Source organism: Scyliorhinus torazame, chromosome 1 (assembly GCF_047496885.1).
Source record: "Scyliorhinus torazame isolate Kashiwa2021f chromosome 1, sScyTor2.1, whole genome shotgun sequence".
NCBI classification, from domain to species: Eukaryota; Metazoa; Chordata; class Chondrichthyes; order Carcharhiniformes; family Scyliorhinidae; genus Scyliorhinus; species Scyliorhinus torazame.
In genome coordinates, this window is record NC_092707.1 from 153256846 (window position 1) to 153282199 (window position 25354).

A 25354-nucleotide genomic window follows, 5' to 3' on the forward strand; every position below is an offset into this window, starting at 1 on the left:
TCCAACCATTACATTTACTTTTCACTTGATTAAAATACTCAGATCTCATGTATTTCCCAAAACAATTAACCATGTAGTTATTTAATCAATTTGAATTGGATTATAGCAACCTGAAAATTTAATTATCTGGCAAGGTCAGTACTTGTTGCCCATCTTTCATGCCTTTGAGAAGGTGGTGGTGGGTTACCTTCTTAAACAGTTACAGCAAGGGTGTTCCTGCAACAGTTAGGGATCGTTATTTAGCGATATATTTTCAAGTCCGGATGGTCAGTGACATTAAGACAATGGTATTCCCATCATCACGGTGTGCTTGTCCTTTTAAAATGATGGAGGTTGTGCATTTAGGAGGTGCTGCCAATGAAGCCTTGATGAGTTGTTGCCGTACATAGATAGTGCACATTGCAGCCATAATACACAAATAGTGGATGCTTAAGCACGTGGATGGGGTATCAAAGGGACAGCTTTACCCAGTAGAATATGTGGGATTTGTTATGCAATATTTTAGATCCCATTATCATAATCATTTATAAAAACTGTATTTGGCAATATGAACAGCATAAGAGTGGCACATCACCATAACCACGGATATTCATCCAATTGTTGGTGCTCTTGAAGCATGATGTGTATGACTGGGGTTGGACTGGGGTGAGCACAGTAAGAAGTCTGACAACAAGATTAAAGTCCAACATGTTTGTTTCAAATCGCTAGCTTTGAGCACTGCTCCTTCCTCACCCGAGGAAGGAGCAGTGCACCGAAAGCTAGTGATTCAAAACAAACATGTTGGACTTTAACCTGGTGTTGCAAGTAAGACTTCTTACTGTGTTCTTGAAGCATGTTGATGCTGAAGAAGACATGTTTGATGTCATTCGCTTAAACATCAACGTCACAGACAATGATCAGGTACAACATGCTTGGATGTGGAGCAGCAGTCCCCCTTCTGCACCTCAAGTTTAGAAAATGCCCCCTGTAGTACAAATAATGCTTTTTCATTTACTACACATGTTGATGTGATTTTTTCGTCAACACCATCCCAAATTAGGGGTAATTGTGGACAATCAGGATGCGGCTGAATTGCTACCAACCATTTCAATGAAAAGAATGCTCAACCCATCAGTCTGGCTGGACCTGACCTTAAGTCTAGGTGGAGAAATAAAACCAATATTACAGATACTGAAAAACAAAATGCTGGTAAAACTCAGCCAGTCCAGCAGCATCTGGTGCGAGAATGAATCGTTCACCCGATGCTACCAAAGTAGTTGGGTATACCCGGCACCTACATTATTTATCCCAGTGGTGAATATCCAGAGACGAACCCATTGCACCAACGCACCAGAGATTTCAGGTAGCCTTTATGATCAATTCAAATGGTTGGTGTTTATACTTTTTTCTACTTTCGACAAACAGAAAATGGAATGCATACTAGCATTTCTGGAGCAATAAGTGCTTTAAGCTTGGTCATGAGCTGCATCCCAATCCTTCAAATAAATTTACCCACAGCATTCATTAAACTGTGCAAGTGACTGGTCTTTTTTTGCAGTATTATTAGTGAAAAGAAAAATCATATTTCACTTTTATTGTATGATAACATTTATGCGACACCCCAAATTCATGCCCTAAATTTTTCTCACCACTTGATCCCTCAACTCAATGCTCTACTCTGCCCAAGTTTGAATGGGCAACATCTATAATGTTAAAGTGGGGAGTTACAGTTCAAGCGGTCATTGGCCATTTTATACCCCTCCCATGTTTATTGAAATTCTAGTGGCATTCCTTAGAAAAATCTAATTCTATAAGCTATCAATTCAGACAGAATGAGAATCAACAATGAGAATATCCAGTAAATAGGATATTTTGTATGTAAAAAATGAAACTTAACATTGTATTCGAAAGCTTGCAGGGGCTTCCCAGCGTGACATTTTTCAGCACATTACAATCTTCCAATTAACATTTTTAGCATGACCAACCTTTTTAACACATTCCTCCTCCTCTTGACGTTTTTCGTAATGAGAAAAGTCATCAAAAATGGAGGTCGTATGCTTGTAACTGGCAATAATTTTCAGAACCTGCTTGGCTTTTTCCAAGGGCACCTCCTGAGTGTCTCGGGAGTTGGTGACAGGTTTATTCTCATTATTTTCCAGGCGAATGTGCCGCAGTTGACTATTGGGCACGTCCTTCACAAATATCCACCTCACGTCAAACCGTCCCTTCCACTTGTCCTGAGACCACACCCCAGCACAAGTGTTGTAGTCCACAGTTGACTTCATCTCGGCGACACCACAGAAGTGACCACTCCCATTGACGCTAAACAAGAGGTAAACAGGACCCTTGCCGTTCATGGTACGATAGGCTCCATCCAGTCTCTTATTGCCATGCTCGGTACTACACCAAATGGAATATTTAATAGAGCGATGGATGTCATCCTCAGAGTAGCTCTTAATGATGAAAACTCGTCCGTGTTTGGGATTCCAATCAAAATCCTTGGGGTTGTAGTTGTTGACAGATCTCAATTTCTCCAAGACTGGATGTGCTTCCACAGCAGAATTCGAATTGCCATGTGCCAGACCAATGCCTCCAGCATCCACTCCATTTTGACCAAAGCCAGCTGCCCGGTTGCGGGGTGCAACCCAGCGGTTTGACTGTGGCTGCTGCTGTACTGGTTGCGGCGGCACCTGCTGCTGCTGGCCAGACGACACTTGCTGTGGCTGCATGTTCACCACCTGTTGGTTTACTGGCAGCGGAGGTGGCTGGTTTTGCTGCGGGCCACTGGCTTGAGTTGATGGTTGAGGAGCACTTTTGGCCACAGTTCCCTTGTTGTCCCAGGTACCAATATCCATATTATGTTTAATTGGAGGTGGTGGAAGGGATGGTCCACTAGATCCACCTTTTGCCTTCTTGGGTTGGGGTTTTGCTGGCTTGCTTGCAATATCTGCCCATGAAGTTGGCTTTGGGGGAGCGATAGTAGTTGGTGGCATGGGATTAGAGGGTATTGCATTATTTGAAATAGTCGATATAGGATTACTCCCAACAGCAGAACCTACCATTTTAGATACGTTACTGGCGACCTCACCACCATTTATCTTCAGTCCTGCCATACCTTGGTCAATGCTATTCATACCTGGTGCTTTATTCAGCGTCTCATTAGTGAAAGCCGACTGTCCATCCATCATAGCTCCACCCAAAGAGCTAGGAGGGTAGGCATAACTGCTGGGGCTATAGCCCGAGCTTTGAGTGGACTGTCCCTGAGAACTGCTGGTCCCCCATGCCGAGAAGTCCACACCACTAGGAAAGAAGTTAAACCCATGCTGGCTCAGGAAAGGAGTGTTCCCCAAAGTTCCTGGCTGTCCAAACATTGCATCAGGTAGGAAGTGATGCTCTCCATTACTCAGCTGTCCATACGATGTCAGATAGGGCATAGGTGGGTCCCCTCCTGTAGACCAGGCAGCCTCGCTTAATGAATACTGGAACCCTATAGATGGACTATAGTAACTTGGTAGGTAGGAGTCAGACATGGCAGTATATGTATTGTTCTGTTTAAAAACAAAAGATGAAAATATTCATTAAGGAAAGTTGCATAAGTACAAGTAAACAACACGAGTTGAATTGAACTCGCATAATCAAACCAATAGCTGTCAGAAAAAGTGCTCAGCAATGTCACTTGGATTTCATAACACATTAAAGGTGGGTATATGAAGTTTCTACTTGCATCCATTTAAACCGTCATCACTGCTGGGAAAGTAAAGGAAATCCCCAGAAATCTTTGGACTATACAGTAGGTACAGCAGTCCCCCATAATTATTAAACTCCCACAATCTTCAAAGATACCAGAGGTACTTAAATAATAGACTTGGCTGACTATAAATATTGCATTTTGGAAGCTCAAATGTAAAAGAAAGCAGAAAAAGTATATATCCTGCACAAGCTGGAAAAGTTCTGAATCAAATAGATTTGTAGGCTTATCCAGCCTTAAGTTTCTTTGAAATCACATTATCAATAATAATCTTTATTAGCGTCACAAGTAGACTTACATTAACACTGCAATGAAGTTACTGTGAAAATCCCCTAGTCACCATACGCCGGCACATGTTCGGGTACAGAGGGAGAATTCAGAATGTTCAAATTACCTAACAAATGCGTCTTTCTGGACTTGTGGAAACTGGGGCGCCAGGAGGAAACCCACGCAGACACGGGGAGAACATGCAGACTCCACACAGACAGTGACTCAAGTCAGGAATCAAACCCATATTCCTGGCACTGTGAAGCAACAGTGCTGACCACTACTACCATGCCACCATAACACCCAATCACCACTTAATTGAAATTTTTAACAGGTGTTAATAATTCAATATTATTCCTGCCCAATGATCAAACTTGTCTGGTGTCTCCTGGAGTACAGCTTAAGGTTGGAACGTGGCATGTTAAGAAATCCTTCGCACACTTGAATTTTATTAAAGGCCATGGAGATCTAATTTACCATCCTCAAGTCAGCTTTGCTATGATCATTAGTGTCAATCTCAATTTAGGACCAAAGCCCTGGAATACCCTCCGTACAACTCGGGCTCTACACTTCACTTTAACACAGCCCTTAAAACCTATCACTTTGAACAAGCTTTTGGTCATCTTTTCTAACATTACCTCAACATGGCTAGGTATCATATTTTCATTTTACAATGCTCTTGTGAAAGTACGTTGGGATGTTTTATTGAATAAAAGGTGCTGTTTAGCACAGGGCTAAATTGCTGGCTTTGAAAGCAGACCAAGGCAGGCCAGCAGCATGGTTCAATTCCCGTAATAGCCTCCTCGAACAGGCGGCGGAATGTGGCGACTAGGGGCTTTTCACAGTAACTTAATTGAAGCCGACTTGTGGCAATAAGCGATTTTCATTTCATAGATTAAATTTAAAGTTGTTTGGCGAATCACTTCCCTGCCTTTGCACTAATATCCCTCACGTAGGCAAGCATAAACACAGTTTGAAAATATGAAATTATTTTTTCACCCCCCTTTCTTCTTAATTAATTACGAGAAACAGATAAGTTCATAAGATATAGGAGCAGAATTAGGCCATTCGGCCCATCGAGTCTGCTCCACCATTCTATCATGGCCGAGATGTTCCTCATCTGTTACCTACAATGCTACAGGCCAAGAGCTGGATTGCAAAATGAGCCAGAGCATCTCCTCCCTAGAACACATGACCTAGGAACTGGAGTCGGCAATTTAGCCTCCAGAGCCTAAGCAGGAAAAAAACATTAGAAACATTACAGAACATACAAACAGTTAAAATAACTACAATGAATGGGTCAGCATAAAACAAACAGAACAAGAATTCATCTAATTATAAAAAATATTTAAAAAAATAAATAGCTTTAAACAATTTTGCTTCGTCAAGTGGTTTTCGAATTCTGCAAAGTAATTTGGCCATAAACATCTCCACAGAAATACACAAGTGTAGCCTTTGTCCTGATTGCTGAAGCCCAAACTATATGAACAATTATACTACATTCTAATTACAAGACTGCAATGGAGAAATGACAACTCTTCTATTCAATCCTGCTGCAACAACTCCCATTAGGTATTCAGATAGAAAGTTGGGAGCTCAAAGATGGCTAACGGTTGCTCCAATTACTAGCAAAACAAAATAAACTGTTACTTTATTTCAGGGGGGGGGGGGGAAAGAGAAATGCTTGGGTCTTCCAATTACATCTCTCTAATAAATAAATAGTCCAGTTAACAAATTCAGGGAAAAGCAATGACTCCTGTAAACTTGTCTTTCATTAAGGGGCGGCACAGTGGTTAGCACTGCTGCCTCACGGCATTGAGGACAGGTTCGATCCCAGCCCTGAGTCACTGTCCATGGGGAGTTTGCACATTCTCCCAGTGTCTGCATGGGTCTCAGCCTCACAACCCAAAGATGCGCAGGGTAGGTGGACCGGCAACGCCAAATTGCCCCTTAATTGGGGAAAAAAGAATCGGGGAAGGGCAGCACAGTGGTTAGCACAGCTGCCACACGACACCGAGGTCTCAGGTTCAATCCCGGCTCTGTGTCAGTGTGGAGTTTACATTCTCCCCGTGTTTGCGTGGGTTTCGCCCCCACAACCCAAAAGATGTGCAGGGTAGGTGGATTGGCCACGCTAAATTGCCCCTTAATTGGAAAAAATGATTTGAGTGCTCTAAATTTAAAAAAGACTTACTTGCATGTCGTGCTGCTGTGCTATGCTACCCTATCCCAGCCAAGGTAACTGACTGGGAAGGGCACTGGAAATGTCTCTATTCCTCTCAACGATGTCAAGAAGACAGGAAGGAGCACTAGAAAACAACTGGTCATCCTGCGAGCATGAAGACAAGTAGACCATGGGCAGCATCAACAACTTGCATCGAGCTATACAAAGGATGCCCAGGGTACTCCACAAATAGCAGCCAACAAAAATTAACATTAAGATACATATCTTTCTGAATTTTGAATTATTTTTCTTATGGAATGGATTGAGCTAATTTAAGCATAATTTTTTTTTTCAAGCGAATATGCACTGGACTGGAAGAAAATGCTTTCATTTAGAGAAAGTGAATTAAAACCAGACGGAAGTTGCCAGCCAGATAAATCAGGAACAGTCATGATCGCACCTCAGGTGTTCTGAGAAAATAAAGACTCCTTAGGGATGGAACATCCCCTTCCGTCGATCTTTGCATTAAGCAAGTTCCGTAAGGGACAGGAAACAAGAGAACACGCAACCATATGTTTGCAGTCTTTTCTAGAGCTCCCTGCAAAGTCAGTCACATTTTAAACAGAATGCTACAAGAGGTAGCTTTGACCAGTAGGAGAACACAGCAAGGTAGTTAATGATTCAAAAAAAGGCTAACATGGAGGGGCTTGTTCCACTCGTTATTTTGTACTATGCAAAGACAAGCTGTCAACTTCCTGATGGGTTTCGGAGTATGCCTCCAAAAAGATTAGGACAAGTGTAAAAGACAAAGATCACGGGAGAACCTAAATCATTAAAAGACTGGATTATGCATGCACACAGACAGCATAAAATCTACTGCAGCAGCCAAGAGCTGTTTACAAGACTGACTGATCCCACCTAACAAAAGGAATAATCTGGTGAAGCCGAAACTTGTAGCCAGAAAGAGAAGGGTTTACAAAAGATTGATTGAAAAGATGGGAAATGCTTTCTAAGGGCAAGAGAAGCATTAAGCAGAGAATTCAAAAGAAAAGGTACACAGTAGTCATAGGCTCAGCTACCAGTACAAAGATGATGGGTACCCAAGGAATGAGTCAAGGGGCAGGGGCTGTAACAGGTTATAGGGACAGCTCAGCAGGAGGCGACCTAGAGATGGAGAATCAATGGCTTGCAAAGTAAGTGGTGTTTGCCGTGGGAGATTCAAGAATTATGGCCTTGATCTTCCAGATATTGAGCTGACGAGCTCGGATTAGACACCGGACAAGCAGCCCCAGAGTGGGAAGGCATTTAACTTATGAGGTAGAGCCAGATGTTATCAGCATATATTGAAGCTGACCCCCATGCCCGTCCTTGATCACAACTAAACCCTCACTAAATGGCCACATCACCAGAAATGAGAATGGGAAATCATGAGGAGTGGGAACTAACTATATCCCAAAGTAAGGACACAACTACGAATCGCACAATCCCATAATTGAACAATGGTCTTTATGGCTTAGATGGCAGAGTGCTGACTAGGTATGGGGGAGGTGGGCAGGGAAGGACAGCTTTAAGAAAGTCTTTGAGAAGTGGAGCAATTGGCCTTTTTGTATGGATTACACCTTTCTAATCTGCCCTAGAGTTGTCTCGATTTTAGCCTCCAGAGCAATGAAGCTCTTTGAAACATAAGATCCGATTAGCCGGACCCGGAAACATTTTGAAAATGACATTTCAAACATCTGGGTGGGGATTATTCTCAAAAGATATTTAGCTTTTTTTTTTTTTTTATAAAAACAGAGGCATCTGTTTAAATACAGATTAGCAAACCAAGTTAGTTGTAGCTTCTCCTCATTGGAAGAAGTTCATGCTGGCTGCAGTGCGTTATCACTGCTCAGTGTTTTATTTGCTTCCCACTAGCTTTCCACCCTCCAGCAAATAACAACCCTCCTCCCTAACAAAGAAATCACTGAAGACAATTAATAGATACGACAGTGAATTTTTCCCCCGATAAATCACAGCAGTTGAACTCTCCAAAGCCACGCCTAAATATACTTGGGTGGGGAAAGAAACATCAATTTAATTTTTATAAAGTGTACTGAATTATTTTTTTCCAATTAAGGGGCAATTTAGGGTGGCCAATCCACCTCCCCTGCACATCTTTGAGTTGTGGGGGTTGAGACCCACAGACATGGGGAGAATGTGCAAACACCACAGGGACAGTGACCCAGGGCCAGGATCGAATCTGGGTCCTCATGCTAACCACTGCGCCACCATGCTGCCTGAAACCTCAGAATTAACAGCAAGAGTTCACATGCATCACCATGTTAAAAAAAAACTTATGCTATATAATGGGCCACAACTTCAAAACAAATGGGAAGCTCAGGATTTATTAATAAACTACTGGAAGATAAGACTTTGAAATGAGGTAAAGTATACAACCACCTAATGAGGTACATCAAGGTTCATTACAAACTGAGAAATCTGTGAAGCACTTGGCCTCAAAATGGCTCGATTCCACTAGTAGCTTTCTTGTACCCAATCAGCAGGTAAGTTAAGATGCCCCTCAAATGCAGTACTAAAATGTTGCATGGCTGGAGATGCGGTCTTGGGAGTTGGATATTAAAGCAAGGCTGTTTCAGCTGAAGTGGATTTACAACCCCATGGTTATCATGGAACAAGCAGGTTGTTCTTCAGTAACTGAAACCAACGGATTTACCGGTCACTGGTCTAATTTTCCTTTTATGAGAACTGTGTGGAAATTAGTTGCTGCATAAGTATGCATAAGTGAATGAACCGCATGAGTGGGTAGCATGGGGACACAGTGGTTAGCACTTCGGCCTCTCAGCACCAGGGACCAAGGTTTAATTCCAGCCTCGGGGGACTCTGTGTGGAGTCTGCACTTTCTCAGTGTGTCTGGGTGCTCCGGTTTCCTCCCAGTCCAAAGATGTGCCGGTTAAATGGATTGGCCATAGTCCGGTAGTAATAGCTTTGTTGAGAATTTGGAGGCAGTTTCATCAGCACTTCGGGTTGGGGCAGGGTCAAGAGAAATGCTGATTCGGGGGAACCATAGATTTGAGCCAGGGAAGTGAGATGGAAATTTTTGGAGATGGGAGGAGAAAGGAATTAGGACACAGATTTGTTTCTTGGGTGCCTTGGTTCTTGGTTTGCAGGATTGAAGGAGCTGAGAGCGAAGTATGAGCTGGAGCAGGGGGAAATATTTAGATACATGCAGGTTTGAGACTTTGCCAGAAAGGAGATACAGAGCTTCCCGGTGGAGTCGGCCTCCACATTGCTGGAAGAGGTGCTGACGCCAGGGGGACTGGAGAATGGGGTAGTGTCGCCGGTTTACGGGGCTATTTTGGAGGAGAAGGTGGCACTAGAAGGGATCAAGGCCAAGTGGGAGGAAGAGTTGGGAGTGGGTATGGAGGAGGGGTTCTGGTGTGAGGTGCTCTGGAGGGTGAACACCTCCACCTTGTGTGCGAGGTTGGGGCTAATACAGCTGAAGGTGGTGTATGAAGCACACCTTACAAGGGCGAGGATGAGCCGGCTATTTGAGGGGGTAGAAGGTGCGTGTGAATGTTGCGCAGGCCCCGCAAACCACGTTCATATGTTTTGGTCCAGTCCAAAACTGGAGGATTACTGGAAGGAGAATTTTAGAGTAATCTCTAAAGTGGTGCACGTGAAACTGGACCCAGGCGCAGAGATGCTGTAGCCTTCGCCTCGTTGATCGCCCGAAGGCAGATCCTGTTAGGGTAGAGATCAACCTCTCCATCCTGTTCCCTGGCGTGGCGGGGGGACCTGCTGGAATACTTGACGCTTGAAAAGGTCAAATTTGAACCGAGGGGAAGGACTGAGGGTTTTTACAATTCATGGGCGTTATTCATTATGCACTTTCAAAAATTGGTTTGCATCGAATATTGGGGGGGGGGGGGGGGGAGACGACGACGACTGTATGTGTCAACGGTGACTATGGGTGATTCTCGATTCCTTTTTGTCATTTGTTTATGTTCACACGTGGGCTAATGTTTGGGGTTTGGTGGGAGGATGGGATCATTGTTATTGATATGGAGATTGACATTACATTCGTTACTGATTATTGTTGGGTGTAAATTTGGGAGAAAATGTGAACGAGGAGAATAAAAAATACATTTTTTTTTAATGGATTGGCCATGCTAAAGTGCCCCTTGGTGCCCAAAAGGTTGTGTGGTGACTGGGTTACGGGGACGGGGTGGAGGCAAGTGCTTAAGTAGGGTACTCTTTCCGGTACAGATTCAATGGCCTCCTTTTGCTCTGTAGGGATTCTATGTAATTGGTTGCAAAGCGCAGAAATCCTGGTGAAATATTAAGACGCCACATAAATGGTATTGTTGCTAATTGCTGTAAAGAACCCACAAAAGATCCAAGTTTGAAATATGCTCAATTTATAATATTTGGTAAATTGAACTATTTTCTGCAGGTTATAATGGAGGAAGTGTCAAGCTTCCCAGCTCAGGTGAACATTAGTGTCTCACTCAAGATCATAGCTATTGGCCTTAAGTCCAAATCAGCCAGACGTCCTCATCCCAAAAACTAACCAGTGAGATCTACAGTATATGAAAGGACGTCAAACAGAAACTCAGGCTCCATCATGATATTAGTCAGCAACAACCTGCTTTACTCAGTGCCTGTAATGCAAAGTTTGGTTAAAAGGGTAGCTAAAAGCACAGTGCCTGTCATCACAACACTAAAGATCGCAAAATCGCTGGAGTTCAGAAGAATGAGGGGGGGGGGGGGGTCTCATCGAGACTTATAAAATTCTAACAGGACGAGACAGGGTAGATGCAGGGAAGATGGTACCAATGATGGGTGCGTCCAGAACCAGGGGTCACAGCCTGAAGAACCAGGATAAACCACTTCGGACTTGCCAGGAGTAAACACTTACAAGGAGAAACATTGGATATCATTTCGTGAAAAATTGGATTGACACGCTATGGAAAATAGCCCCCATTTTGCAATTGTATACTGTTATTTGTACCTAGGCTTTTTTCCCTCCAATTCACAGGAAATAATGTTTCCAATTTTAGGTACTTAACTGCAGAAATGAGAATCTAGAGGAGGCAGCGGATGAGATGTTGGAAGAAGAGGAAATGGCGAGAATACAGGATAGATTTATCTCTAATACCCCCAACAACAAATCATAGAATTTACAGTGCAGAAGGAGGCCATTCGGCCCATCGAGTCTGCACTGGCTCTTGGAAAGAGCACCCTACCCAAGGTCCACACTTCCACCCTATCCCCATAACCCAGTAACCCCACCCAACACTAAGGGCAATTTTGGATACGAAATGCAATTTATCATGGCCAATCCACCTAACCTGCACATCTTTGGACTGTGGGAGGAAACCGGAGCACCCAGAGGAAACCCACGCACACACGGGAAGGATGTGCAGACTCCGCACAGACAGTGACCCAAGCCGGAATCGAACCTGGGACCCTGGAGCTGTGAAGCAATTGTGCTATCCACAATGCTACCGTGCTGCCCAAATCCAGGAACAATATGCCCAGACAGTATAAATTCTTCAACTCCAGAACGAATATTCAAATGCACATGGCTGCTGCAAATGATTCCTAAAAATCTCTGACCTAACTTGCCCGAACAAATTCCCAACCAACTTAAGGAAACTGGTCCATGCAACAAACTGAATTTACAATTAACGCAAAGACACCACTTTATTTTGTAAGCATATGGAACTGCTCCCTTCATTGCCATCACAACCTCCAGCACTTCATATTTAAAACTGATAGAACATTATCCATTTCCTCAACTCTCACTCCATAAATTGCGAAACAATTCTTGCACACTCACCTGCCTGGTCTGAGTGCTCAAATAAGGCTCAAAGTCATCGTCGTTTAGTGCATCCTTTTGATGAACAGCTCCATTTTGCACTATAATGAAATTGGAGGAAAAGATTTAGTGAAAACTGGAAATCCTATTAGGCCATTACAGCAGTTACCCATCAATAGTGGTGGCCTCAAAATATGAAATGAAAGCTGAATCTGGTAATCAAGAGCTGAAATAGAATTAGATTAAGGCAAAACCATGACTTTTTTTTTTTAATACTCTTTTGCTGGCCCTCCAGTTGTATCCTCTCATGAAGTCATAAGTCTAGATAGCAACTCAGCAAGTAGGGAATCAGACACCTACTCCAGCACATCCAACCAGGGGTCTGGTCAGCATGACTCACTGGCTCACCATGCAGTGTATTTACTTAGTAGGCCAGACAAGCACATGGTGCAGCCCTTCAAAGATACAACATTTCTGATAACAAGCTCAAGGCCTATGAATAGCAGCTTGGCTTTCTCATCACATGTTTTTTTTAAACTGTATATTCTCAATCACAAAACCCAGGTATTTTTCAGTAATAATAGCCTCAACCAGCTCTTTAAATAAACACAGCTTACTGGTTGTGGTAAAACGGAGGGTGCCATTACACAGCTGCTTTTACAACATCAACTGCAGATTTCAAGAAAGAAAATGCAATGAGCACAACTCTTCACTAAGTCAGCTGATAAATGCACCACCTTGTGTGTTGTCTAGTCAGACACCTGAAAGTTCCAATCTATGCCAGAATGCAAGTGAGAGGTTCCAAAGCAGCCCAGGGCGACAAAGCATTGAATCATTCACAGTTACTGCCCCTGATCACTATTCAATCACACCTGCTGGAAAGTGCTCAACTATGGTATTAGTTATATTGAGGATTTCATCCAATAGTGATGGCCCTTCCTGTCGAACAGCATGTTTAACATCCAGACTAGCACACAGGGGCCAGCCAATTGAAATGGTATCCCAGTGAGTCAGCACAGTTTAGGAATCTTGCAGAGCATACCCAGGCACAGCACAATACACATTCTAAAATCACACTAAGCACACGACAATTTTAATCAGGACTAGTAAATTATCTCTTTTAAGTAAGCCAGTGACTCCAGAAAGCCCTGTATTAAACAGAATGTTTTACGACCAACATGCCTGTACAAACATAGAATGTACAGCAATAGAAGCACGTGTGTGTGTGCTGTTCAAGTGTTTATAGTTCAAACAGCAAAGCTAGCTGAGAATCCAGAAGGATTTTTCCACAGACTGGATCCCAAATTCATTTATCAGACAAGTTGAATAATGTGACTTGGTCAATCCAAAAGGCCTTTTACTTTAATTCACCACATGAATGAAGGCCATTGAGATCTGCTTCTACATTAAGTTTCCTCATTTACTGTGTTTATTTAAACTGGAAGATCATGACCCAATAGCATTTTAGTACAGCAATGCACAAGCAAAAGATGAATGCTTTTGGAATGGCCTCACAGAAAGGGAATGTTGGAAATTGTCTAGAGGGGTTAGGGTGATTTAACACTAAAGTAATGAACTTGTGATGGGCAGGGGACACATTTTGTATGGCTGGAAAATCAATTACCATTCAAATGAGCATTCTGCATCAGGTAATGATTGGTTGCCATATATCTATGATTAAGGGCAGCATTGTCACTGCAAACAGTGGTTATTTATTTTTCCCAGAGCTACATCAAAATACTTTGCACCTCTAAAACTGGATATGAATGAGCCTTCTCCAAATTAATGGGTATTGACATGTCCGTGGCTTCTTGCTAGAAAAGGGCCACATGAAAACAAAAGCGAAGAATGGGAAGACTTTTAACAGAGTGGAAACAAAGGGCATGCAGCCCCAGGACTTGGGAGGGGGAAAGCACAATAGCAATGATCGTCGGTTGGCTATTTAAAATACCAAAGGTATCAATTCACAACTGAACTCTACAAAACATTTGCAGCATAATTATGCCAAAGAATTACAGATTTAAAAAAGCAAATCTTTCAAACAGCAGAAAGTTTAAAATAATCTACAAAATTTACGTAGAGGCTCTGTTTTTAAATCGGCAATTGCAGTGTAAAAATTCGATTGCAACACATCAAACTCATTCAACAAAAATGGTGAAATGTTCTCCCCTCCCCCCCATTCAAGGAGTGTCTTGCAACTATAAATGTGTTTAATTGTACTTAAAAACTCTGCTCTGGTGTTAAATGTACATGCTTTGACAAATTGAAAACTCGAAAACCTCCGAAAGTACAAGTTACGAGCAACAAGGCAATTGTTTTGTTGTAAAAATACAATCTACAATGAAGATGTCAATGAAATGCATTAGTCATTCTTCCTGTTCATGGGGGGGAATGTGCATTTTATATCGGAGATCTTTGTACAAAATTAAATTCTCATGGCAGATTTCCCGTTCCCACCCTTGGGAGGGTGGAGAAAGAAAATCAGGGTCGAGGCGGTTAAAACTCAACGTACAATGGCGACTTGGCCCTTACTCGAGCCCCAGGTTGTGAGGCCCGTGCTGCTTTCCTTCCCCTAAACACAGGAAACCTCCCTCAACAGATCCGAAGCAGCGACGAGGGGAATGGATTCTAAATAAAGTCCCACTCGCCCCCCCCCCCCAGCGACCGAGCCACCATTTTAAAATAAAACACCAGCGGACAACCCGAAGCTGCAGGGAGGGGGGGAGAGGCCGCATTTTCTTACCTTTATTTCCTTGGCCTTTCGGTCTCTGCGCCATTCGGTTTTCGAGCGGAGAGGGAGAGAGCGGTTTAAAAAAAAAAGGAAAGATCATTAATCGAGTGCCAAGGCTGCGGCCTAAACCCGCTCCCTTGTGTCAAGGGAAGGGATAGCGGTGGGAGGGGGCGAAATAATCCACAAACTGGGGCTGGTTTCAGATCCTCACCTGGTCCAGGACGCTGGTGGCCGACATTTCTTCATGAACCGAGGTCGGATGGGGGGGGTGGGGGGAGGGAGGGGATTGGGGAAGGGGGAGGGGGGGGGGGGGAAATAAGAGCGGGTCCCGAGGCTGTGGGCTAGGCTTCAGCGGCCTTGCAACAACTCGCTGACTGAACGGAGGAGGAAAGGGGGGGTACGGGAGGCCGCCGCGCGGCTGAGGGTTTTTTTTTCTCTCTCTGACCGACCGAGCAGACTGGCCCCCGGTGGCTCGATCCGCGCTGGAGGGAGGGGAAGGATTGGGTTTATTGTGTTAAAAATAAAACTGGGCCGACCACTCGCTTCTGACGCCCCGCTCGGCTCCGGTGCCGCTCGCTCACTATTTATCTATCTCCCTCCCTCCCTCACACAATGGCCGAGCCGCTCACATGGGCCGCAGCGGAAACCCAGCTACAAGAGCGCCGCCCGCCCGCGCATCCCAAACCCTCCCCCTTCGGATCAGAGCGGCCCCAACTCCAGCGCGCCTCCTGCCGCAGCGCCGCCTGCCGTCCGGGAGGACTACCCTCCAGACAAGGCCCCCTTCCCAGCCCAAAAAAAACCAGACTGCCTTCAGCATCCCCCCCGACAGGATTTGTACATGTGCCACGGGGTGTCTCGCAAGGCATCTCAAATAAAAGCAAAATACTGCGGGTGCTGGAAATTTGTGATTAAAACAGAACGGAGATCCGTAGAAGGATGCCCAAAGATGTGCAGGTTAGGTGGATTGGACACTCTTGAGGTCAACCAAATAGAAGAAAGGACACAGACCGAGGGGCAAAGCAGCCAGGGCTGCTCCTGTTCGGGGCAATGCCCGAACGTAACAAAGGTAAACGGAAACTTAAAAACATCAAATGAGAGTGCAATTAAAGGGACAATAAAGCACTCTAATCCCTGCCGTGCCCACTAGGCATGGAAGGCCTTGTTGATGGTGCCCGTGGATGCCGCATGGAAGGCCTTGTTGATGGTGCCCGTGGACACCGCATGCACTCTTTCGAGGGTCACCCAACCGCGAATGTAGCCGTGGGATAGGAGCAGACAGTCGGGTTGGACGACCCCTTCGGTCGCCCAATGCGTGGACCTATAATTGCCGTGCTTTGCAAGGCCCCAGGAGCAGGTTCACAAGGAGGTTCTCTGCCCCTGTCCGTACTGGGTGCCTGTAGATCAGGAGCATCAAGTGCAAATAAAACTTCAACAAAAGATTTGTCAGAAAACACAAAAGGAAGTGCAGCCTATAACACTGTGGTGAGCCATGTATGGCTGTTGTATATATTGTATTTACTCACTGTTACTGTTGTTGTGTTGATGTTGTTGTTGGCTCCGCCCCTCTGAGAAGGTATATAACCCATCGATCCGGGACAGCCTCTCAGTGCGGGAGGAGCTACTGGTGGGCACATTCTAGCTGATTAAAACCACAGTTCTTGTTAACTACCGTTTCAACTGGATTGATTGGTATCAATTTAATCAGCTAGAATTTTTTTAACATGGAAGCCGTTTTAAAACCAGACGCCTCGATCTTGACCCACAGGCGCCGGAGGCTACGGCAGTATTTGAGCATTGGCTCAATTGCTTTGAGGCCTACCTCAGCACCTTCGCCGCCGAGGTCTCCCAGGAAATTAAACAGCGTCTCCTCAATGCCTGGGTAAGCCACAGGATTTTCCAGCTCATCAGAGACGCGGCCTCATACACTGAGGCAGTGGAGCTGCTCAAACGACAGTTCGTGAGGCCGGTGAACGAGGTACTCGCTCGACACTTCCTGACCGCGCGGCGTCAGCGCCAGGGTGAGTCATTGGCTGAATACCTACGTGAACTGAGAGTACTCGTCCGCAGTTGTAACTGCAGGACTGTCACAGCGGTCGAGCACGCGGAGCTGATGGTCCGGGACACCTATGTGGCAGGTGTCCGGTCCAGCTACACCCGGCAGCAGCTTCTAGAAAAGGGGGCCCTCGACCTCGAGGAGACTGTGAAGCTGGCTACCTCGCTGGAAGTGGCCTTCCAGAGCCCGGATGCCTCCCATCCGACCACGCGGCATCCTCGGGGACGTCGGAGGCGCAGCCATCACCCGACCCAGGCGTGCCTCATTCCTGCGCCGTGCGGCAGCCGTCCAGCTCCGGAGGACCATACTGTTACTTCTGCGGTCAGGACCAGCACCCCAGGCAGCGTTGCCTGGCTCGCAACTCCACATGTAACAAGTGTGGCAAGAAGGGGCACTACGCTAAAGTATGCCTACCTAAGCCTAAAAATCAAAATCAAAAACCAAAAGCCTGTCAAGCCCAGTCTGAGACTCACAGACCCCGCAGCGTGGCATCGTGCCTGCCCGAAGCGCCCTCTGCTGATGCGTCACTCGCCGTGTGCAATCCATGGGGGCAGCCATCTTGTCTGACATCGTCAACATCAAACGCCGTGTGCAATCCATGGGGGCAGCCATTTTATCCGACTTCGTCGACGCCGCCATTTTGCGACCAGAACGACACTCATCAACTCAGCTCCATTCAACTTGACCAGTCCCGGCCTTGCCATCTCCAAAGCTCGATGATGGCCATCAGCCTCAACGGGCAGGAGACATCCTGCCCCTTCGACTCCGGGAGCACTGATAGCTGTGTCCACCCGGACATGGTAAGGCGCTGTTTTCTCCGGATCCTCCTCGTCTCACAAGTCATATCCCTAGCTTCCGGATCACACTCCGTGCCGATCCGGGGGTACTGCACCGCCAACCTGGCAATACAGGGCGTCGAATACGCCAATTTCAAACTCTACGTCCTCTCCCATCTCTGTGCCCCTCTCCTACTGGGTTTAGACTTTCAGTGCAACCTCCGTAGTCTAACCCTGAAGTTCGGGGGACCTCTGCCCCCTCTCACCGTCTGTAGCCTCGCGACCCTGAAGGTTGCCCCTCCCTCGCTCTTCGCGAACCTCACCCCAGACTGTAAGCCCGTCACCACCCGGAGCAGATGGTACAGTGCTCATGACAAGGCCTTCGTCAGGTCAGAGGTCCAGCGGCCCCTGAGGGAAGGGATCATTGAGGCCAGTAATAGCTTCCCACCCCCACCCCCCCTTGCCGACTAGCCATCTCCTTTTCTAGGCCAGTCCCGTGCCTGCGCCTCCCGCACTCTCCAGTTCCCCCAGACGGGGGCTCCCCGCCCCGACCATCTCTTCTGTTTCCAGTTCCCCATCGGCCAATGCAGCAGCAACCCTATTTCACCCCCCTCCCCCCCGCTAGATCCGTATCTAGCTCTGTTGCTCCCCCCGTAACAGTCCCGTAAGTCAGCTGACTCCTGCTGACCATGGTCTCCCCCGCTGTCCCATTGACCCTCCCCTGTGTGGGAAGAATCCCCCCTCCCCCTCCTCCCCAGCAATCAGTGTGCGCTCCTCCACCCCCCCCCCCCCCGATCCTTCCCTAGCGCGGGAAAAAACCCGCGTTTTCCTGAGCCGGCTCCGCCCCCTCTGGTGCCGCTCCTGTTGCGGCCTTATCCCAATTCCCCCATCCCCGGGCCTCTCCTCCCTCCAGCCCCGGCGCCCACACTCTCTCACAGTCTCCCCATCAGATCTCTTCCCCCATCCCCATCCATCACCCAACCCGTGGAACATTCCTTACGCATAGTTAAAACCCTGTATACAGCCGACATCCCTCCCACAACCACAAACCCTCAGTTTGAGTCCAACTTTTCAGTTTGTATAAAGGTCCAAGCCTCCTCAGGCGTTTCGAAGTAGCGGTGTTGATCCTGAAATGTGACCCACAATGGTGCTGGCTGCAGCATTCCGAACCTCACCCCCTTCCGATTAAAACCAGCTCTCTTCTTTGCCACCTCTGCACTCCAGTCCTGATAGATTCGGATCTCCGTATTCTCCCACCTGCTGCTCCGCTCTTTCTTGGCCCATCTCAAGACTCTCTATCCACGAAACGGTGAAACCTCACCACTACTGCCCTTGGCGGCTCGTTAGCCTTGGGTCTCCTCGCCAGGACCCGATGAGCCCCATCTAGCTCCAGGGGACTTGGAGAGGCCTCCGCACCCATCAGCGAGTTGAGCATCGTGCTCACATATGCCCCGGCATCGGCCCCCTCCACTCCTTCAGGGAGACCCAGAATCCGAAGATTCTTCCTCCTCGACCTGTTCTCCAGGTCCTCAAATCTTTCCGCCCACCTCTTATGCAGCACCCCGTGTGCCTCCAGCTTCACCGCCAGGCCCACGATCTCATCCTCGTTCTCCGAGGCTTTTTCCCGCACCTCCCGGATCGCCGCCCCTTGGGCCTTTTGGGTCTCCACTAACCTCTCGATCGCCGTCAGCATTGGCGCCAGCACCTCTTTCTTCAGCTCCTCAGAGCAGCGCCTGAGAAACTCCTGCTGCTCCTGCACCCATGCCGCTTGATCTCCGCCCGCCGCCATCTTGTTTTTTCTCCCTCGCACTTTTCGCTGCTCCAAAAACGCTCTTTTGACCGCTCCACTCCTGGTCCACTCCATATACTATATTGGGGGTACCTTGCTATCCCCTTCCCACACTGGAAGTCGTCGAAAAAATTGCCGTTGGGGCTCCTCTGGAGAGCCCAAAAATCAGTTTTAGCGGGAGCCGCCGAATGTGCGGCTTAGCTCCGCATAGCCGCAACCGGAAGTCCTTTACAATGGACTTGAAGTCTGCGTACCACCAGCTCCCTATCCGGCGGGAGGACCGCCAATACACTGCCTTTGAGGCAGATGGCCATCTCTTCCATTTCCTCAGGGTCCCCTTTGGCGTCACCAACGGGGTTTCAGTCTTCCAACGAACGATGGACCGAATGGTCGACCAGTACGGGCTGCGGGCCACATTGCCGTACTTGGATAATGTTACCATCTGTCCATGACCTGCAGGACCACGACGCCAACCTTCAAAAATTCCTCCGCATTGCCCGACTCCTTAATTTGACATATAATAAGGAGAAATGCGTTTTCCGCACAACCCGGCTAGCCATCCTCGGCTATGTCGTGGAAAACGGAGTCGTAGGGCCTGACCCCGAACGCATGCGCCTCCTCCTGCAACTCTCCCTCCCCCACTGCCCCAAGGCCCTGAAAAGGTGCTTGGGTTTCTTCTATTATGCCCAGTGGGTCCCCAACTACACAGACAAAGCCCGCCCACTCATTAAGTCCATCACTTTTCCCCTGACGGCTGAGGCCCGCCTGGCCTTCAACCGCATCAGATCCAAAATTGCCAAGGCCACGATGCACGCCGTGGACGAATCCATCCCGTTCCAGGTGGAAAGCGATGCGTCTGACTTTGCCCTGGCAGCCACTCTTAACCAGGCAGGGAGGCCTGTCGCCTATTTTTCCCGTACCCTCCATGCCTCTGAAATTTGACACTCCTCTGTTGAAAAGAAGGCGCACGCCATTGTGGAAGCTGTGCGGCACTGGAGGCATTACCTGGCCGGCAGATTTACTCTCCTCACAGACCAACGGTCGGTTACCTTCATGTTCAACAACATGCAGCGGGGCAAAATTAAGAACGACAAGATTTTGCAGTGGAGGATCGAGCTCTCCACCTGTAACTACGACATCTTGTATCGTCCTGGGAAGCTCAATGAGCCCCCAGATGCCCTGTCCCGTGGCACCTGCGCCAAAGCGCAGGCTGACCGGTTATGGGCTATCCACAACGCCCTCTGTCACCCAGGGGTCATCCGGCTTCTCCACTTTGTCAAGGCCCACAACCTGCCCTACTCCACAGAGGAGGTCAAGGCCATGATCAGGGACTGCCAAGTCTGTGCGGCGTGCAAGCCGCACTTCTATCGACCAGACAAGGCCCACCTGGTGAAGGCCCCCCGCCCTTTTGAACGCCTCAGTATGGATTTCAAAGGGCCATTCCCCTCCATTGATCGTAATGTGTACTTTCTCAACGTTGTTGATGAGTACTCACGTTTTCCTTTCGCCTTCCCATGCCCTGACATGACCTCTGCCACAGTCATCAAGGCCCTGCGCAGCATCTTCACCCTGTTCGGTTTCCCCACTTATATTCACAGCGATCGGGGATCCTCATTCATGAGCGCTGAGCTGCGTCAGTACCTGCTCAGTAAGGGCATTGCCTCGAGCAGGACTACCAGCTACAACCCCAGGGGAAACGGGCAGGTGGAGAGGGAGAATGCTCTGGTCTGGAAAGCCGTCCTTCTGGCCCTACGGCCTAGAAGTCTCCCAGTCGCCCACTGGCAGGAGGTCCTCCCTGACGCGCTCCAATCCATCCGGCCACTGTTGTCTACTGCCACAAACGAGACACCTCCGACCATCTATTTGTCTTTCCTAGGACGTCAATCTCCGGGGTCTTGCTTCCTACCTGGCTCACGACTCCTGGGCTGGTACTCTTCCGGAAGCACCTGAGGTCGAGAGGGTTCACTTCCTCCATGCGAACCCTCAGTACGCATACTTGACGCATGCGCCCACCATCACCTCACCGCTTACTTCTACCTCCCCATCTACCCAATCAACTGGTACACCTGCGCCCACCATCACCTCACCGCTTCCTTCTACCTCCCCATCTACCCCATCAACTCATCCGGGGTCAATTAGAACCGCCCCTGCGCCATCACCCTGTCCGGGACCCTGTTGTGATCTCGACGCCAGCGCCTACACTGCGACGTTCACAGCGGACAATACACCCTCCTGTGAGACTGAACCTGTGAGTCTACTTCACCACCGCCAGACTATTTTTTAACAGGGGGTGATGTGGTGAGCCACGTATGGCTGTTGTATATATTATTGTATTTACTCACAGCTGTTGTGTATATTATTGTATTTACTCACTGTTACTGTTGTTGTGTTGATGTTGTTGTTGGCTCCGCCTGTGGCTCCGCCCCTCTGAGAAGGTATATAACCCATCGATCCGGGACAGCCTCTCAGTGCGGGAGAAGCTGCTGGTGGGCAGATTCTAGCTGATTAAAACCACAGTTCTTGTTAACTACCTTTTCGACTGGATTGATTGGTATCAAACACGTAACATAGACATGGTCCACGGACTCTATAAGGCCGCAAAAATGTCAGGCTTCTTCGGGTCCGTGAACTGGTGCAATCAGTGATTGTATGGCACTGCTGTATGCAACACCCTATGTCCAAGATCGAGGGGGAGGACTCCTCCATAGAGAGACATCCAGTGGGGACCTCAGCCACCGGATGGCATGAAGGCACACCATGACATATCCGGGCAACGGGCGAGGGTAAGGACGTGAAGGGTGTGCAGCTGCAGCACATACAGGAAACCCCTCCACGTAGTGCGAAAAGGCACGGAGGGCATTTCCGTGAGGCAACAAGGATTGTGGGGCCCCAGCACCTGAGCGAAGTTTCGCGGCCTGGGGCCAATGTGGAATTCTGTCCAAGTTGAGTTTCGCTCAGACATCATACCACCGCACACCGTGTCCTCCAGACCACGAGTGACATTGGATCTGAGCGCGACCGTTTCGAGGTCTCGGATGGCATTGGCCACAAGTTGGACATCCACCGCCGCCCGTTGGGCTAACTCGTGGGGTGTCATCCAGCCCACTCCTCCACCATCCAGCACGCCCCCTATCCTGGTCACCCCGGCAGCCACAGCTCGCTCCTCTGCCAGCCACTCAGAATGGTCTTGGTGGAGGTGCGGATTCCTGACTAGTGGCTCCCTGACGACAGCCACCACTCCTGACAGGGGAGAGCTGCGGTGCGAAGCGACCATGCTCCAGACTTTGAGAAGGTCTGGAGGTGGGCAGTGCCTGCACAGGGTAACGGACACCCTGCAGATCTATGAACAGGAGCTGCACGCCATAGTTCAGGCCGTGCACCTGGCGGAAGAAATGTGTCACCAGGGCACACCAACGTGGAAGGGGCTCAACGTAAAGGTAATGCAGGATCTGAAAGCGGAAAGCTGCCATCTGGGTGCAAAGACATACCAGTGCCTGGTCGCCCTCCCTAAGCAGGAGATGCAGAATCTCAGCAGCATCCCAGCGCAGTATCTTTTTCCCAGAAGAACTCCACAAGCATTCTCTGGAACTTTAAAAAAAAATGTATTCAAGGCATTTGCATATAAACAAACAAAAGCAGAAGAACAACCAAACATTATAAACCACCACCACCCACTCCCCCCTGCTCCCCTAATACCGCCCACTTTTCCCATCCTACCTTCCCCATTTTAACTCCCTTACCCCTTCCCCCATTAACCCCACCCCACCCCACCCCCGCCGCGCTGACCCCTTAAAGTTCCTTAAAGAAATCAATAAACTCCTTCCACCTCCGGGTGAACCCATCCGCCGACCCGCTCAAGACGAACTTGAACTTCTCCAGCCTCAGGAATTCCACCAGGTCACTCTCCGACTATCTCGCTTTTGTTGGCTCCGAGTCCCGCCACACAAGCAAGATCCGTCTCCGGGCTATCAGGGAGGCAAAGGCCAAGACAGCAGCCTCCCTCAGCCCCGGGATACGCAAAACCCCAAATATCGCCACCTCTGGACTCGGGACCACCTCCAGCCCCAGCACCTCGGACATTACATCCGCAAACCCCTGCTTAGAACCCCTTCAACCTTGGACACGCCCAGAACATGTGGATGTGATTCGCAGGCCTCCCCATGCACCACCCACACCTATCCTCTGACCCCTCAAAGAACCTACTCATCCTTACTGCCATCATATGTACTAATAATAATCTTTATTATTGTCACAAGTAGGCTTACATTAACACTGCAATGAAGTTACTGTGAAAAGCCCCTAGTCGCCACATTCTGGCGCCAGTTCGGATACACTGAGGGAGAATTCAGAATGTCTAATTCACTTAACAAGCACGTCTTTCAGGACTTGTGGGAGGAAACCGGAGCACCCGGAGGAAACTCACGCAGACACAGGGAGAACGTGCAGACTCCGCATAGACAGTGACCTAAGCCAGAATCGAACCGAGGACCCTGGTGCTGTGAAGTAACAGTGCTAACCACTGTGCTACAGTGTATTACCTTGTGCTGAATGAGGCTTAGCCTCGCACATGACGAGGACGCATTCACCCTCTGCAGGGCCTCAGCCCACATCTTGGCCCCCAAATCCCCTCCCAGCTCGTTCTCCCACTTGTGTTTTATATCCATCAGCAGGGTCCCCTCCAAACCCATCAACACCTTGTAGACCTCAGACACCTTTCTCTCCCCTATCTCATCCCTCGACAGCTCCGGGTCCTGCAATCCCAGGGGCAGCAGCCCAGGGAGGGATGGCATCTCTCTCCTCACAAAATCTCAGACTTGCAGGTTCCTGAACCCAATCCACCTGGCCAGCTCGTACTCTTCCTCCATGTCCTCCAACTTTGCAAATTTGCCCCCTATGAACAGATCACCAAATCGCTCAATCCCTGCCTGCCGCCACCCCAAAACATTGCATCTAACCCCCCCCCCGGCGCAAACCTATGGTTATCGCAGATCGGTGCCCACACCAAGGCACCCTCCAGCCCCAAGTGCTGCCTCCACTGTCCCCACACCCTTAGCCGACACCACCACTGGGCTCACGGAGTACCTGACCGGCGGAACAGCAGAGGCACTGATAACAAAGCCCTCAAAGCCGTTTCCCTGCACGATGCCGCCTCCATCCGAGCTCACGCCAACCCCTCCCCCCGACACATTTCCTAACTATAATGATATTCACCGGCCAGTAGTAGTTCATCATGTTCAGAAGCGCAGCCCCCGCTCCAGAAAAACCCTCCGAACCCACGGGGTCTTCCCTGCCCGCACAAACCCAGATATCAGAGCATTAACCTTCTTGAAAAACGATTTCAGGACGAAAATTGGGAGGTTCTGAAACACAAAACGTAACCTTGGCAGGACTATAATTTTTACTGTCTGCACCCATCCCTCCAGTGCATCCCACCTCCTAAAGTTCTCTTTCATCTGCTCCACCACCCGAGCTAGGTTCAACTTGGGTAGCTGCACCCAACCCCGAGTCACCTGGATGCCCAAGTATCTAAAGCTCACCCCCACCACCCTGAACGGCAGCTCCCTCAACCTCCTCTGCGGCCCTTTAGTCTCAATCACATATTCAATTTGTCCCCGGGGAACCGGCCAAACTCCTCCAAAATCCCCATAATGTCCCCGATACTGCCCAACGGGTCTGCGATATATAACAACAGGTCATTCGCATATAATGAGACTGTGTGCTCGACCCCCTCCCCCCCCCCCCGCCAGCTGCTCAGTCCCTCGACGCCCTAAGTGCCATTGCCAGCAGCTCTATTTCCAAGGCGAAAAGCAACGGGCAGAGCGCGCACCCATGCCTCATACCCCGATGCAGCCCAACATAACCCAAACTCACACAGTTCGTCCTCACACTTGCGACCGGCGCCTTGTACAGCAACCGAACCTAGTCCACAAACTCCTGTCTGAACCCAAATCACCCCAACACATCCAGCAGATACTCCAACACCACCCGATCAAATGCCTTCACCATGTCCATCACAACATCTACCTACT

General features: G+C 48.4%; 1 protein-coding gene across 1 annotated transcript in view; it reads right to left on the reverse strand.

The window, feature by feature from the left end:
- The window catches only part of ythdf2 (YTH N6-methyladenosine RNA binding protein F2), a 34967-nt gene extending 19612 nt beyond the window's left edge, over positions 1-15355 (reverse strand). Inside the window, exons 1-4 of the mRNA XM_072501027.1 lie at positions 14919-15355; positions 14720-14744; positions 11998-12077; positions 1965-3527 (exon numbers count right to left, since the gene is read on the reverse strand). Coding sequence (XP_072357128.1) covers positions 1965-3527; positions 11998-12077; positions 14720-14744; positions 14919-14945 — 1695 coding nt within the window. The 5' untranslated portion in view covers positions 14946-15355. The remainder of the gene's footprint in view (positions 1-1964; positions 3528-11997; positions 12078-14719; positions 14745-14918) is intronic.
- Positions 15356-25354: the final 9999 nt, after the last annotated feature.